General features: G+C 44.3%; 1 protein-coding gene across 2 annotated transcripts in view; it reads right to left on the minus strand.

The window, feature by feature from the left end:
- Nucleotides 1–8,512: 8,512 nt before the first annotated feature.
- CCDC93 (coiled-coil domain containing 93) overlaps nucleotides 8,513–17,578 on the minus strand; it is a 100,384-nt gene continuing 91,318 nt past the window's right edge. For both annotated transcript variants that reach the window (XM_008972484.5, XM_003819129.6), the window contains exon 24: nucleotides 8,513–13,358. In XM_008972484.5, coding sequence (XP_008970732.2) covers nucleotides 13,305–13,358 — 54 coding nt within the window. In that variant the 3' untranslated portion in view covers nucleotides 8,513–13,304. The remainder of the gene's footprint in view (nucleotides 13,359–17,578) is intronic.

A 17,578-nucleotide genomic window follows, 5' to 3' on the forward strand; every position in this document is an offset into this window, starting at 1 on the left:
CTGGCCCTGAATTAATTTTTGTATAAGGTATAAGGAAGGGATCCAGTTTCAGCTTTCTACATATGGCTAGCCAGTTTTCCCAGCATCATTTATTAAATAGGGACTCCTTTCCCCATTTCTTGTTTTTGTCAGGTTTGTCAAAGATCAGATGGTTGTAGATGTGTGGTATTATTTCTGAGGGCTCTGTTCTGTTCCATTGGTCTATATCTCTGTTTTGGTACCAGTACCATGCTGTTTTGGTTACTGTAGCCTTGGAGTGTAGTTTGAAGTCAGGTAGCATGATGCCTCCAGCTTTGTTCTTTTAGCTTAGGATTGTCTTGGCAATGCGGGCTCTTTTTTGGTTCCATATGAACTTTAAAGTAGTTTTATCCAATTCTGTGAAGAAAGTCATTGGTAGCTTGATGGGGATGGCATTGAATCTATAAATTACCTTGGGCAGTATGGCCATTTTCACGATACTGATTCTTGCTACCCGTGAGCATGGAATGTTCTTCCATTTGTTTGTATCCTCTTTTATTTCATTGAGCAGTGGTTTGTAGTTCTCCTTGAAGAGGTCCTTCACGTCCCTTGTAAGTTGGATTCCTAGGTATTTTATTCTCTTTGAAGCAACTGTGAATGGGAGTTCACTCATGATTTGGCTCTCTGTTTGTCTGTTGTTGGTGTATAAGAATGCTTGTGATTTTTGTACATTGATTTTGTATCCTGAGACTTTGCTGAAGTCGCTTACCAGCTTAGGGAGATTTTGGGCAGAGACGATGGGGTTTTCTAGATATACAATCATGTCATCTGCAAACAGGGACAATTTGACTTCCTCTTTTCCTAATTGCATACCCTTTATTTCTTTCTCCTGCCTGATTGCCCTGGCCAGAACTTCCAACACTATGTTGAATAGGAGTGGTGAGAGAGGGCACCCCTGTCTTGTGCCAGTTTTCAAAGGGAATGCTTCCAGTTTTTGCCCATTTAGTATGATATTGGCTGTGAGTCTGTCATAAATAACTCTCATTATTTTTAGATATGTCCCATCAATACCTAATTTATTGAGAGTTTTTAGCATGAAGGGCTGTTGAATTTTGTCAAAGGCCTTTTCTGCATCTATTGAGATAATCATGTGGTTTCTGTCTTTGGTTCTGTTTATATGCTGGATTATATTGATTTGCATATGTTGAACCAGCCTTGCATCCCAGGGATGAAGCCCACTTGATCATGGTGGATAAGCTTATTGATGTGCTGCTGGATTTGGTTTGCCAGCATTTTATTGAGGATTTTTGCATCGATGTTCATCAGGGATATTGGTCTAAAATTCTCTTTTTTTGTTGTCTCTCTGCCAGGCTTTGGTATCAGGATGATGCTGGCCTCATAAAATGAGTTAGGGAGGATTCCCTCTTTTTCTATCAGTTGGAATAGTTCTTATAAAACTCATCAGTGCATTTCATATAAGGATGTAATTATCCTATTACATTCTTTGTGAAGACATGTTTTCTTTTCATGATAATGAGGATTATTAATTGACTGTGTTTATATTTTCATTTTGATGAAGAAGAAGCACAGAACCAAATTGTTGGCTTAACTCTGGAATTTATATAAAACCCAGTAGCCTGCTTATTTGTGTATAATGTTTCCAGCCAGTCTATAATTCCAATTTTAGATTTCCCTATCCTAGTGTTTTATGTTCAGTTCATAGTTTACTGTTATTCTGCATGTTTCCTACAAGCCACCTCAAATCTCGTGAATTAAGGCAGGGAAGAAAGTAATAAGAAGGTGACTGACAACCTGTAGGAGGTGGAACAGGTAAGGTATGTAGTTACGAGTCAAATTATATATTCAGTCATCCATCATTGTTGTCTTTTAAGGGTCAGAGCTCAATCTTGGGTCTACTGAGGATTTTCCCTCATTGACTGAAAGACAATAGGGGGTATTAATAATCTCCCCACCTCTCCCTTCATAAAATGCACATTCAGGAATAAACTTTAAAAGTACTGTTTATTGAGCCCCCATCATGCACAGCTGTTGTACTGGGTTTTATATACAAATGATCACTTACTCCTGCATTCACTCTATAAGGTAAATATAGTCCTCACTTAACTATATTCTAAGAGGGTGAGTAGGCTGCCCATGGTCACATAGTGAGTACATAGCAGACAGGTATTTGGACTCAAGTCTGTCTGTTTCCAAACATGAGAAAGATGAAAGGAACCTAATAGAAACCTGACTAGACTCCATGTTTCAGCTTTAGCTTGCATTTTGCAGCATGAGATCTGCATGAACCTTTGCAGACTACACCTGATATAGTGAATCCTCTTGCATTATTCTAGTTGGATTCCAGGAAGAAGGTTTCAAGGAGAGTCTGGGTATCATTGGGTAGGCACCTATAGAATTTTTTGGTTTACTCCTGCTATTGGATAGTGTGCTTTTAATGTTTATTTGGCAGGGGTTTGACTTAACGTACTCTCATTATGGAAGCATCTCAGGCAGAGGGAATCACATTTATGTTTAGATTTCCTTAAAAGAAAACTATTTGCTTGCTAATTTGGTGGCAACTTCTGCTGGACATTTTAGGCTTCAAACTTTTCTTCAGTTAGTAAAGCCTTCTTCAACGGCTCACAATAATTACAAAATGTTGAATTCCTGAAACGGATCAGTTGATGATTGACTTTATGCAAGGACGCACTTATGATTCCTTTTAATTCAGAGTATTCGGAATGGAATTCTATTGACAAAACATATCTGATTTCCAATTAACATTCTAGGAACATCCTTGGTAAGTGTAATGTCTCTGTCCTGTCTCTATCTCCTTTGCCTATAGAACATGACTAAGATGGAGTTGGGAGGATGTTAGAGGAATTCATCTCTTTCCTGTGTGGATTTATTTTCTAAGGTATCACAATTTAATTTCACAAAGTTCCAGGTCTGTAGGATGGATGTGGCTAATGGAAGAGTTTTATTAATTTGGTCATGTATAATGTATAAAGTATGCTACTTTTCTCCCTTTGAATATGCCCTCCATGTTTCTTTAGGCATGTCTGAGGGAATTTATTTTTTAATTTTAAAAACTTTTTTAATTTTTCTTTTTATTATTATACTTTAAGTTTTAGGGTACATGCGCACAATGTGCAGGTTAGTTACATATGTATACATGTGACATGCTGGTGCGCTGCACCCACTAACTCGTCATCTAGCATTAGGTATATCTCCCAGTGCTATCCCTCCCCCCTCCCCCCACCCCACAACAGTCCCCAGAGTGTGATGTTCCCCTTCCTGTGTCCATGTGTTCCCATTGTTCAATTCCCATATATGAGTGAGAATATGTGGTGTTTGGTTTTTTGTTCTTGTGATAGTTTACTGAGAATGATGATTTCCAATTTCATCCATGTCCCTACAAAGGACATGAACTCATCCTTTTTTATGGCTGCATAGTATTCCATGATGTATATGTGCCACATTTTCTTAATCCAGTCTATCATTGTTGGACATTTGGGTTGGTTCCAAGTCTTTGCTATTGGGAATAGTGCCACAATAAACATACGTGTGCATGTGTCTTTATAGCAGCATGATTTATAGTCCTTTGGGTATATACCCAGTAATGGGATGGCTGGGTCAAATGGTATTTCTAGTTCTAGATCCCTGAGGAATCGCCACACTGACTTCCACAATGGTTGAACTAGTTTACAGTCCCATCAACAGTGTAAAAGTGTTCCTATTTCTCCACATCCTCTCCAGCACCTGTTGTTTCCTGACTTTTTAATGACTGCCATTCTAACTGGTGTGAGATGATATCTCGTTGTGGTTTTGATTTGCATTTCTCTGATGGCCAGTGATGATGAGCATTTTTTCATGTGTTTTTTGGCTGCATAAATGTCTTCTTTTGAGAAGTGTCTGTTCATTTCCTTCACCCACTTTGTGATGGGGTCGTTTGTTTTTTTCTTGTGAATTTGTTTGAGTTCATTGTAGATTCTGGATATTAGCCCTTTGTCAGATGAGTAGGTTGTGAAAATCTTCTCCCATTTTGTGGGTTGCCTGTTCACTCTGATGGTAGTTTCTTTTGCTGTGCAGAAGCTCTTTAGTTTAATTAGATCCCATTTGTCAATTTTGTCTTTTGTTGCCATTGCTTTTGGTGTTTTAGACATGAAGTCCTTGCCCATGCCTATGTCCTGAATGGTAATGCCTAGGTTTTTTTCTAGGGTTTTTATGGTTTTAGGTCTAACGTTTAAGTCTTTAATCCATCTTGAATTGATTTTTGTATAAGGTATAACGAAGGGATCCAGTTTCAGCTTTCTACATATGGCTACCATTCCTTCTGAAACTATTCCAATCAATAGAAAAAGAGGGAATCCTCCCTAACTCATTTTATGAGGCCAGCATCATCCTGATACCAAAGCCGGGCAGAGACACAACCAAAAAAGAGAATTTTAGACCAATATCCTTCATGAACATTGATGCAAAAATCCTCAATAAAATACTGGCAAACCGAATCCAGCAGCACATCAAAAAGTTTATCCACCATGATCAAGTGGGTTTCATCCCTGGGATGCAAGGCTGGTTCAATATATGCAAATCAATAAATGTAATCCAGCATATAAAGAGAACCAAAGGCAAAAACCACACGATTATCTCAATAGATGCAGAAAAGGCCTTTGACAAAATTCAACAACGCTTCATGCTAAAAACTCTCAATCAATTAGGTATTGATGGGACATATCTCAAAATAATAAGAGCTATCTATGACAAACCCACAGCCAATATCATACTGAATGGGCAAAAACTGGAAGCATTCCCTTTGAAAACGGGCACAAGACAGGGATGCCCTCTCTCACCACTCCTATTCAACATAGTGTTGGAAGTTCTGGCCAGGGCAATTAGCCAGGAGAAGGAAATAAAGGGTATTCAATTAGGAAAAGAGGAAGTCAAATTGTCCCTGTTTGCAGATGACATGATTGTACATCTAGAAAACCCCATTGTCTCAGCCCAAAATCTCCTTAAGCTGATAAGCAACTTCAGCAAAGTCTCAGGATACAAAATCAATGTGCAAAAATCACAAGCATTCTTAAACACCAATAACAGACAAACAGAGAGCGAAATCATGAGTGAACTCCCATTCACAGTTGCTTCAAAGAGAATAAAATACCTAGGAATCCACCTTACAAGGGACCTGAAGGACCTCTTCAAGGAGAACTACAAACCACTGCTCAATGAAATAAAAGAGGATACAAACAAATGGAAGAACATTCCATGCTCATGGGTAGGAAGAATCAGTATCGTGAAAATGGCCATGCTGCCCAAGGTAATTTATAGATTCAATGCCATCCCCATCAAGCTACCAATGACTTTCTTCACAGAATTGGAGAAAACTAAAGTTCATATGGAACCAAAAAAGAGCCCACATCGCCAAGTCAATCCTAAGCCAAAAGAACAAAGCTGGAGGCATCATGCTACCTGACTTCAAACTACACTCCAAGGCTACAGTAACCAAAACAGCATGGTACTGGTACCAGAACAGAGATATAGACCAATGGAACAGAACAGAGCCCTCAGAAATAACACCGCGTATCTACAACCATCTGATCTTTGACAAACCTGAGTAAAACAAGCAATGGGGAAAGGATTCCCTATTTAATAAATGGTGCTGGGAAAACTGGCTAACCATATGTAGAAAGTTAGAACATTTTTTATATAGAGACAGGATCTTCCTATGTTGCCCAGGCTGGTCTCTTGAACCCCTGGCCTCAAGCAATCCTCCCACTTTAGCTTCCCAAACTGCTGGAATTATAGGCATGAGCTACCATGCCTGGTCTTGTCTGAGGGACTGTGGATTCTTATCATGATGGCTGTGCTCTGTGAGTGTCTATTCCACATGTAGGTGCCATCCCCAGAGGCTGCTCTTCTGGCCTCTCACCTGAGTGGTGTTGAGAGGTATCTTTTCATCTCCAGGTCACAACATATCATGAAACCAATTTGGTAGTTGGCTCAATCAGCGACATTCTCAATAGTCATGTGCAATTACTACGAAGTCTCTGTGGCATATAGCAAGTCTTTATTTCTTGCTTATATGCCTGAGTTGGCTGGGATTTCACTGATCTAGGCAGGGCTCATCTAGGCTTGGCTTCAAGCTTCAGGTTGCGTCTAGGCCTGCTCTGTTTGTCCTTCATCCTGTCCTTGGGCCAACAGGGTACGTTCTTCTCAAGAGAGAAGGGCAAGAAGGTAAACCCAACCGTGCAAGCATACTTTCAAAACTTCTGCCAAGTCAGCTAACCCATAGGACAAGCAAAAGCCCAGGGTCAAGGGGAAGTACATTCCACCTGCCATGAAAAGGCACCTGCTATGATGGGATGATGGAAAGCAGCACTTCAATGCTCAGCATTTTCAGAACAGGAAAAAACATCAGAGTGTAGTATTAAAAGGCTAAGTATTGTCTTATAAAACTTTCTTTTCAGTTATATTTAAATCTGGACTATTTCAGGGGTCTCTTAACTGGGCTCCCTGCTTCTGCCCTCCCTATAGTCAACACAGCCTCCAGAGGGATCCTTATTTTTTATTTATTTTTATTTTTTGAGACAGTCTCACTCTGTCACCCAGGCTGGAGTGTGGTGGCGTGAACATGGCTCCCTGCAGCCTCGACTTCCCAGGCTCAACCCATCTTCCCACCTCTGCCTCCCGAGTAGCTGGGACTACAGGTGTGCTCCACCATGCCTGGCTAATTTTTTGTATTTTTAGTAAAGACGGGGTTTCGCCATATTGCCCAGGCTGGTCTTGAACTCCTGGGCTCAAGCGATCTCCCCTCCTCAGCCTCCCAAAGTGCTGGGATTACAGGCATGAGCCACTGCACCAGTGTAGGGATGCCTATTAAAATGAAGCCAGATTGGCCGGGTACGGTGGCTCACGCCTATAATCCCAGCACTTTGGGAGGCTGAGGCGGGTGGATCAGCTGAGCTCAGGAGTTCGAGACCAGCCTGACCAGTGTGGAGAAACCCCATCTCTACTAAAAATATAAAATTAGCCAGGTGTGGTGGCACATGCCTGTAATCCCAGTTACTCGGGAGGCTGAGGCAGGAGAATCACTTGAACCCGGGAGGTGGAGGTTGCAGTGGGCCGAGATCGTGCCACTGCACTCCAGCCTGGGCAACAAGAGCGAAACACCATCTCAAAACAAACAAACAAACAAAATGAACCCAGATCACATTGCTTTCCTTCTCAAAAACCCTCCAGTGGCTCCCCACACAGGTCTCCTTCATGTTCCTCAAACTCACCTGCTGGGTATGCTCCTACCTTAGGGCCTTTACACTTGCTATCCCCTGTGCCTGGACTGTTCTTTACACAGGTATCCATATACTCACTCCCTCACTAGTCAGTGAGTGAGGCCTTCCTTCACTTCTCAATATAAAATTGCAGCCGCCACCAAACCAGACACTCCTGATACCTTCCGTGCTTTAATCAGCATGTTGAAGTACCACATGACAATATTTACGTATTTATCTTGTTTGTGTGTTTTTTCCCACTGGAGAGTAGCTCCAGGAAAGCAGGTTCTCTTGTCTGCTTTTTTTACTGCTATATTCTCAGGGCCTGACACATAGAAGAAACTCAAGTATTTGTTGGTTGAATGCACAAGCTAACAGAGGTTCATTTTTCTCACAGAACAAGAATATGGAAGCAGGTGGGCCTCAGTGTGGTTGAGAGGCTCATCATGCCTTCAGAGAGCCAGGCTCTTTCCACCTTTTCCCTCTGCCAACCTCAGTGTGTTGGGATGTCTCTTCATGGTCTCAAGATGGCTGAAGTTGCTCAAACCCTGTCCCTCCTCCATAACTTATCACAGGAAGAAAGGGTGAAGCTCTCCTAGTGCATCTCTCACTGATCATCAGGAAAGTCTTTGCCAGAAGTTCAGCAGTCTCCCCAAAACTGGCCATAACAACTGGGTTAGACATCCATCCGCAAACCAGCAGTTGGCCAAAAAAAGTGAGATTCCCCCGACTGGAAAAGCTGTCATGTTCCTCTCCTGGGGCTGACACGCGGCCACCTCGGAGCTGGACAAAATCAGAGTTGTGTTGGTTTTTAAAAGAAGGCAGGGGTGGGGAAGGCTCACCCACAGCAGGTTTCCACACAAGATGGGCACGGCTTCTGGAGGATGTTAACAGCCCCCCTTGAATCATGACTCAGAGGTATGCCTATCTTTTGTACTCCAAAAGTCAGAGGACCAGGGTTGCACTGTGATTTTTGTAAGATGGACGGAACCCTGCAGCAGCCCGTCTGTCCCAGTGATTAGTCACATCACCATCCATTTCCCCATCCCCATCCCTCCCTCTGCCAGCCCAACATGCTCCCAGAGTGTGAGAAGAGCCAGCCTCTGCTTCACTGCCGCATTCTATTCCACCAGAAAAGGATACCTCCCTTTCCATGGCCCATTGCCTCAAGACCCAAGAAAGAGTCTCACTAGTTTTGAATCAAAGGCTTTATCTTTAAGAAAGCAGATTTAGAGAATCAGAATTTTCTTCCATTTTGGTTCTATTAAGAAAAGTATACCAAATTAAAAATTAAGAACTATTTTTTAATAGATAATACATGTACATGGTACAAAATTCAAAAGGTACAAAAGGTGTACATTGAAAAGTCATTCCCACCCCTCTTCCCAGAGGCAATTCAGGCTGTCGGGCTGCTAGATATCCTCCCAGAGACATCCTAGGCATATGCAGGTGGACATATGATATACACGTGTATATGTCTGTGTGAAAACATATGCACACACATACATCTACACACTTTCTCCATTCCAAACATTAGGATACCATGGGCTTTTTTCCTCACTTAATCATGCATCTTGGGGACCATTCTATGGTAGTACACACACACAGGATCCATTGTTTTAAATTTCTGCAAACTATTCCATTGTTTAAGCTGGCCATAATGTATTTAACCATTCCCCTGTATTGGTGGCACTCTCCAACTTTTTGCTATTACAATGTTTCAACAAAAACTCTTGTACACAAGTACCTTGTACACAGGTACAATTCTTAGGAGTAGCATTGCTAGTTCAAAGAGCTTACGCATTTCCACTTTTGATAGACACCGTCCAGCTGTCCCCCATGGAGTGCCTACATGTCACACTCCTGCCACCACCGTATCTAGTGCTGCCACCCACAGCCTTGCACTGTGGTCCCACTTCTTGGTTCACGTGGCTGAGACATTTCTGCCCATCAAGTTACCTTTAGGTTCATGACACATTTTGAGCCAAAACATACCTTATCTCTAACATTAGTGTAGTTCTTCCCTCTCTTTTTCCCTTCTTAGGGAATAAAAAAAAAATCTGTAAAAGGCAATTCCTTTGAAAGATTCAAAACCTCTGACACCTTGTTTCATCTCAAACTTCAAGGTTACAGTATAACATACTCTGAGAGAGACCCTCTAAAGTTGTGAAAACTGTTCTCAAACTAAGCATCAAGTAGAGGAAAGGTTCAATCTAAATTTTCCTAATAGAGATGCAAAGTTGCAACGTGGAAAAGCCATTTCATCCAACCGGAATTTCCCAGTCAGTCATCTACCTTGAGCTAGATGCTGGGGAGAGTGTGGTAAGACAGGCCCTTACTTTTGTTGCCCAGGGCCACTGGACGTGGGCAGGCAGTGAGCTTGGCACATTTTGGGGACGGATGTAAGGCTGGCGTGGAACATCCACGGTATTCCCTGTGTTGTCAAGTATGCTGCAGATCAGCACCAGATCCTCCAGTTTTGCACATTTATTGTGAGAAGAGGGAATACTATTATAGCATTACCTTTTACAATGCATCTTCAGCCTGTCATAGAAGGAATGCTCTGGACTTCATGAAAAGGATCAAGAGAGGGCCTGGGGGATTCTGAAGATGCACGGAACAAGGCACTTTCCTTGGCAATCCCAACCATGGGGACAGATGATGGCATCCATCCTATGGGGCTCTTTATTGTACTGTTTGGCATTAAGATGTTCTTTTACTTTGAGGCCAACACCAGCCATGAGTAAATCATAAAGTGCTTCCTTAAAGTGTTCTTCCTCAATGCATGTTTCAACATCTGCACTTCAGAACAAGTGGTTAGGCTCAAAGTAACTGTGCTACTGCTAATACCTACCTCCCTTTTAGGGTGATCATCAGTCACCTACAGAGTGGGCAAACAAGACCATATGAGGCAGCAGAAATATGAGGGCACAGGTTAGAGCCAGGGCTCACTGTCTGGAGTGCCCTTTCAGGCAGGTCTGCTTCGGTCACTAGAGACGTACTGGGGCCTGACAACATCAACAACGTCACAACCCTGAGGTCTGAGGTCCCGGGCGTGGCACTTTGTGAGGTAGTAAAAGGACTGTCTGAAGGTCTTCTCCAGCCTCTGCTCAAGGTTTCAGGAGGTCCCGAGGGCTCGGTATTGTCAGAGAATGCTTCCCATACCTGGACCCTGGACCTTCTGGTTGTGCTGATGGACTCAGCGGACACTGGCAGGACCCAGCTATCCTGAAAATATGTAAGGACTACGAGCTAGAACCATTAAAACCATGAACTTCGGACTCTAACAGAGATATGCTTGACAAACTGGGAATTTGCCCTCTGTTAAAACAACCCTCAGTGTGACTCTGACGACTGTTTAACATTCTGTACCTCCCTCTAGTGGTGTTAGGTAACCCCAGTCATCCAACAGAGACGGAGCACAGGTCAAAGACATCAACAAATGTCCTAGCAACTCCCCACGCACTTTGTGATCACGCAATCTTGTCCTGCTCACAACAGCTCTGATCGCGGCTTAAAGCAGAGCAGTCCCACGTACTCCATAAGAAGCAAGAAGTGGGAGGGACCCCCCAACCCAGAGGCTGGCGGAGATTCCACAGCACTGGGCAGCCTGCCCGCTAGCAACTCCCTGTGCTGATTGAGCAGGGAGCCTGTCTCTCCTGGGGAAACCTGGTTCCTCTTGAAGCGCATATTTTGAAAAAGTAACTTAAGGATGTTCTTGCTTCCTTTTAACTCTGGAGAAGCCTGTGGGCTTAGAGCACAATTCCATACTATGTCTAAGCACACAGAGCCATAGCCCTGGGAAGATGACCCCTTCTGGTGCTCCAGGTGGCTTCTGAAATGATCAGGGGCCTTGGGGCATCTCCTTAGCCTATACAGCTTCACCAAAAAGTCATATAACATCCTAATTACTCAGAAAGGCACTGTCCACACTGAGAGTTGTCTGCAGCAAGTGTGAAATTTGAGCTCAAACTGGCTTCGTAGTCTAATTCAAAGTGTATTCAGGCAACAAAAACTGATTTATCCGTAGTAGGCCTTGTGGATAAAAAAAAAAAAAAAGGAATAGAGATCTATGGACACCTCTCTATACCAAAACCAAACCAAATGAAACTCCTGTGAAATACAGCTCAAAATAAATGCCTGCACTTTCAAAAAGAATTACTGGTTGCTTTGGATTCATCATGCCATACTTTCCCCATCAGCACAGAGGTGGACTCCAGTAACCCCAGAATGTCATCTGCCTCCCTACCACCTTTGGACAAATATTCAAATAACTGCCCCAACTGCTCACAAAGTTCAGTTAGCCAGGGGTGGGCCTACAAGCTGCTTAACAAGACAACGCAGATGTTTCCCTGACTGAAATAATTTCAAACACAGTCAAACTTCTGTCTCCTTCCCCTGCCCTCAGAGTGCCACCTGTTCTTTTGCAATTACTTGCTTCAACTTAGCCCTTCAAAACCCCCACATGACCATGGCTCAGGGACCAGCTGAGGTGGAGCTGCACATGGTCCAAGAAGCGCTCGCAGGTGGCAGTTTCTATTTGCAAGCTGCTGCTTCCGTCTGGCTCAGGCAGGCCTTGCTGGCCCTGGCACTGAAACCAGTGGCTGTTTTTAATCCAGCACGTGTGTGTGTTTTTAAATCTCTACACATCAGCCCTGCTTAATCACATCCATTAGGGAACTAAAAATGAACACATTTCTGTGGCTGCTGAATGCCCCACTTGCTTGACATGTTTAAGCTTTTGTGTTACTGTGCAAACCTGCCACCTGGTATGTTTGCAAGATTTATGCAAAATGGAGCACAAACCTACAGAACATGACTGAGTTACCAGACTCCTGAGGACCAGGGCAGCAGGAGCTCCATGTTTGATCTGCACTGGTCATTTCCAGGGATTAAAATCAACCCTCAGCTGCCCTTCAAGGCCCTCCAAAGCCTAGTCTCAGCCCTACTTCCCAGACGGGTCTCTGAAGCCTCCTGCAGAGACTAGCTTATCCCCTCCTTTCCCAACATGCATGCCTTGTACTCCTCTGCACTCTCTTGGGTTTTTAATCATAGTGTATTTTCATTTAAAACAGTCTTCCTATCAACATCCGATTCTCCCTTTAGATAGGGCTCAAATGCTGCCTCCTCCAGGAAGTTTCCCTGGATCTCTGCAAACCCTACTGCTCTTCCTCCTGACACCCTACTTGCCTTGAGTGCAGGGAACAGTGTCTGTCTCTCTCCTGGCTCAGACCATGACCCATCTGCAGCGTAGCCTCATCAAATGTGCCTTCAATGAGGGGGATGCACAGCCCCTCTGCATGCTGTGACTCACATGAACATTGGGGCGGGGGAAGGTATAATTTTTATTGACGTGTCCTCAGCACAAGGTCTGTTTTCAATTTTCTGAGAAATAAACTTGAGTAACATATAAAAATTAAAACAACACTGAACTTTCGTTCCAGTTGCTGTCACCACCAAGCCTGCTGGCTGGCACCTGGAGGAGCTGGGAACAAAAGGTACCATGGCAGGTGAAAGGCCCAAGTGACCAACACTACATGGGCTGATCATTTCAGCTAAATGCCTTCTGTTTACTGAAAAACATCTTGGATAGCCCAGTTCTGTGGTCAAGTGTGCTGTATCTGCCTCCCTGGGCCACCTGCTGGGTACCTGTGCAGTAGGAACTGTGTTTTACATGTCTCTGAATCTTCCTCAGTGCTTATTTCTCAGTGGTTGCTGAACTAATACTTGCTAAACAAATGAATTCTTCTTTATTCAGAGTCCATACAAATACAGGTACCTTCATAAGCGCAATGTTACTGGAGACATAAAAGTTGAATCAACAGAGAACAAGTACTCCCCATATTCTTCATAGGATGATGGGTGTTATCCAAGCCACGTGTTTACTGTCTGACTCCATCAACAGCAGCCAACAGAGATGAATGGAAGCAAAGAGGAGGAAGAAAACATCCAGGTTGTTGAAATCATCACAACTGCATCTCTCTACTGTCGCTTTCAGAACCATTTCATGATCTTGTAGGTGATATACGATGCTTAAAAGTAAAATCAATGACATACAACCACGGCTGGGGATGTTCAGGAGGCCTTCGCTTTCACCTTGGACAGCAGCATCTCATTCTTGCGGCCCTCCTGGAGGGAAAGCAGAGAGTATAGAGAGAGTGGTGACTACATTAGCACCCATGTGAGGCCAAGATGGTCTCAAAGCCCTTCCCATATCCCTATGGGAGACATCTCCTGGCCAACCCAGTCTCTTGGCATGCTGCCGCCAGCATGGTGAAGCTTCCTGATGACCTACTGACATCAACACCAATATAACTATAATGATGCTCCATTTCTGGGCTGTCAGACTGAAAATAGGATGAGAGGATAGGCACTGTCATTCCCAAAGACTTCATGAAGTCTATGAAACTTCAAGGGGATAGAAGCAGAAAGCACACTTATCTGCCAGTCTTGGCCTACTATGGTGAGGGAGTGGGGAAAGGCTTTGGAGACAGCAGCCTAAAAAGAGATAAAAGGGAGCCCTAGTTTACATAGCAGGCAAAACACATAGAGTTCTAACAGTGAAAGTTAAGAATATTCTTGTCTTTAAGAAAGAAACTCAGAAAATAGGATAAGAGATATTAAGAGATAATGGGGCCGGGCGCAGTGGCTCATGCCTGTAATCCCAGCACTTTGGGAGGCCGAGGCAGGCGGATCACGAGGTCAGGAGATCGAGACCATCCTGGCTACTACTAAACCCCGTCTCTACTAAAAATATAAATTATTAGCCAGGCGTGGTGGCAGGCGCCTGTAGTCCCAGCTACTCAGGAGGCTGAGGCAGGACAATGGCATGAACCCAGGAGGCGGAGCTTGCAGTGAGCTGAGATTGTGCCACTGCACTCCAGCCTGGGTGACAGAGCAAGGCTCTGTCTCCAAAAAAAAAAAAAAAAAAAAAAAAAAAAGATAACCTGCCCTTCCTTAAAACCGAACTGTATGAAATCAATGGCACGTGCTACGGGTTATCACTGAGGGAAGTCACTGTCCCATCCTCTGCCTGTAGAATCTGACATCCAGTGGCACAAGTCACCTCTGCATCATTTCATGTTCCCTCTGGGGTCATCTTCAAAAGCTTCTAACTGCGCCTCCTGCCCTTGTTCCACTGGCCTTAGTAGCTCAGGATACCTCCATCTGCTAGCAAACCTCCAATAACTCTGACCCCATTCTCTGGGCAGGGTCACAAGGAGTCCTGCTTTTAAATTGGGAGATAAAAGTGGTAGCAGAAAGGGCCCGGAGAGGTAGAGCTCACAGGCTTGGCAGTGGTCAGGCCTCCAGGGGCTGTGTTTTCCTGGAGGTGCATTTATTGTGGGAGAAAAACTTTTACCCTTGAACCTTCTGCACTCAAAACCCCCACGGTCAATTTTTCCACCTCCCTGGGCCAGGGTCAGGTGCTCCCAGCTCTCTGGAGGCCCTGATCTTTTGGCAGTGTGATGGCAGCATGACCACAACGACCTTGGTTTTGCTAAGACTAGTGCTGGCTCATCTACAGGATTCAGATGTGTCTTTCACGCAGGGAGCAAGGAAACAGGTGGGTGCTTGCCTTGGTGGTAAGGCTGAATACTTTCAGGCTGTCAGAAGCAAGGTGCTCTGACACTTTTGAGCACCTTTTTGGGGAGAGAGGGGCAGTTCATGGGCAGGGCAGTGGGGGGACAGAAATAAGGTGATGCTGGGTTCCTTTTAAAAATGGCTTGAGATGTACTTGGGGGGAAAAAGACTCCAGCTTAAAAAAAATGGAGGGGAAGAGATGGAACAATAACAGAGAGCTACACTATTATATTGTTATACTATACTCTCTACTTGTATATTTTTTAAGATTTCCGTAACAAAAATATGAAACAGTAAGTAAGTTTAAACTGTCACCCACCTCACCGTTTAAATGAGGCAAAAACAGCATCAGAACCCTACCGTGGGGAACTGTGTGTGTCACAGAACCCTAGGCGATGCTTGTACTGTTCGGTAGAGACAGCCTGCAATGTCACCTAGTATGTCAGCCTACAGAATCATATTCTCCGTCTCTTCAAAGCAAATACAAAAGAGGCGCTTTGGGTGTTTGTTTCTAGAAGAAAAGGGAAAATGTCTCATCACCTCAGTCTCTTTCCTGCTGAAAACTCTATCCAGGCCCACTAGGTGCCAGAGAGCTAAGTTCACTCAAGGTTATGTACCGAAAGCCAGCTTCACAAAAATGTAGGGTTTGAATTCATCAGTGCTATTGAATTTAAATCTTAGTATCATGACCTGATGGCGCCCACGGCGCATAACTGTTGCCCATTTAACGTGGGGTAAATCAAACCCAACAAAGGCAACCGCTAAGGTGGCAAAAAACCATATGGTAGACAACAATGTTGTGTTTTCCATGAAGAATAATTATTGCACACTACAAGTGCTTGGGCCCAGGATGCAGTGAGAATTCAGAACGCAGAAGTAGAGGGCCAGTGAGGGGATGGTGAGAAGGCAAAATAGAGGGTGCTGGAGAAGGCTCCACCCTGGATGAAAGTCCAAATTAAACTGTAACATATAAAACAGAAAAGCAGCAGAACTAGTCTGGCTGAAGATATGGGGTAGAGGCTGGTGGAGTAGCAAGCAAGTCCCTATCGCCACCTCCTCCTCAACACCTGTGGTGGCCCCAAATTACCTCAGAAGAGCTTGTGGGAGAAAGATGCTGGAACACTGACATGTGGGTGCCAGTTTTAAATTTTTGCCAAGTAATATGTTCAAAAAAAAAAAAAAAGGACTACCCACCATCACAATTATTTTCTAAGACAATTTTAACACCAAAAAATGAAAGGACATGCTAAATGTGAGGTGAAATATATTTAAATGAAATATGCAGGATTTTCAGGGGGTGGAGCCAAGATGGCCGAATAGGAGCAGCTCCAGTCTACAGCTCCCAGTGTGAGCGAGGCAGAAGATGGGTGATTTCTGCATTTCCAACTGAGGTACCGGGTTCACCTCACTGGGGAGTGTCAGAAAGTGGGTGCAAGACAGCGCGTGCAGTGCACTGAGCGTTAGCCGAGGCAGGGCGAGGCATCGCCTCACCGAGGAAGCACAAGGGGTCAGGGAATTCCCTTTCCTAGTCAAAGAAAGGGGTGACAGATGGCACCTGGAAAATTGGGTCACTCCCACCCTAATACTGTGCTTTTCCAACAGTCTTAGCAAACAGCACACCAGCAGATTATATCCCGTGCCTGGCTCAGAGGGTCCTACGCCCACGAAGCATCACTCATTGCTACCACAGCAGTCTGAGATCAAACTGCAAGGCAGCAGCGAGGCTGGGGGAGGGGCACCCGCCATTTCTGAGGCTTGAGTAGGTAAACAAAGCAGCCGAGAAGCTCAAACTGGGTGGAGCTCACTGCAGCACAAGGAGGCCTGCCTGCCTGCCTGCCTCTATAGAGCCCACCTCTGGGGGCAGGGCATAGCCAAACAAAAGGCAGCAGAATCCTCTGCAGACTTAAAAGTCCCTGTCTGACAGCTTAGAAGAGAAGAGTGTTTCTCCCAGCACGCAGCTGGAGATCTGAGAATGGGCAGACTGCTTCCTCAAGTGGGTCCCTGACCCCCGAGTAGCCAAACTGGGAGGCACACCCCAGTAGGGGCACACTGACACGTCACACAGCTGGGTACTCCTCTGAGACAAAATTTCCAGAGGAATGATCAGGCAACAACATTTGCTGTTCACCAATATCCGCTGTTCTGCAGCCTCTGCTGCTGATACCAAGGCAAACAAGGTCTGGAGTGGACCTCCAGAAAACTCCAACAGACCTGCAGCTGAGGGTCCTGTCTGTTAGAAGGAAAACTAACAAACAGAAAGGACATCCACACCAAAACCCCATCTGTACGTCACCATCATCAAAGACCAAAGGTAGATAAAACCACAAAGATGGGGAAAAACCAGAGCAGAAAAACTGGAAACTGTAAAAATCAGAGTGCCTCTCCTCCTCCAAAGGAACGCAGCTCCTCACCAGCAATGGAACAAAGCTGGACTGAGAATGACTTTGATGAGTTGAGAGAAGAACGCTTCAGACAATCAAACTACTCTGAGCTAAAGGAGGAAGTTCGAACCCATGGCAAAGAAGTTAAAAACCTTGAAAAAAAATTAGACAAATGGCTAACTAGAATAACCAATGCAGAGAAGTCCTTAAAGGACCTGATGGAGCTGAAAACCATGGCACGAGAACTACATGATGAATGCACAAGCCTCAGTAGCCGATCTGATCAACTGGAAGAAAGGGTATCAGTGATGGAAGATCAAATGAATGAAATCAAGCGAGAAGAGAGGTTTAGAGAAAAAAGAATAAAAAGAAATGACCAAAGTCTCC

The sequence above is a fragment of the Pan paniscus genome, chromosome 13 (assembly GCF_029289425.2).
Source record: "Pan paniscus chromosome 13, NHGRI_mPanPan1-v2.0_pri, whole genome shotgun sequence".
Classification (NCBI taxonomy): Eukaryota; Metazoa; Chordata; class Mammalia; order Primates; family Hominidae; genus Pan; species Pan paniscus.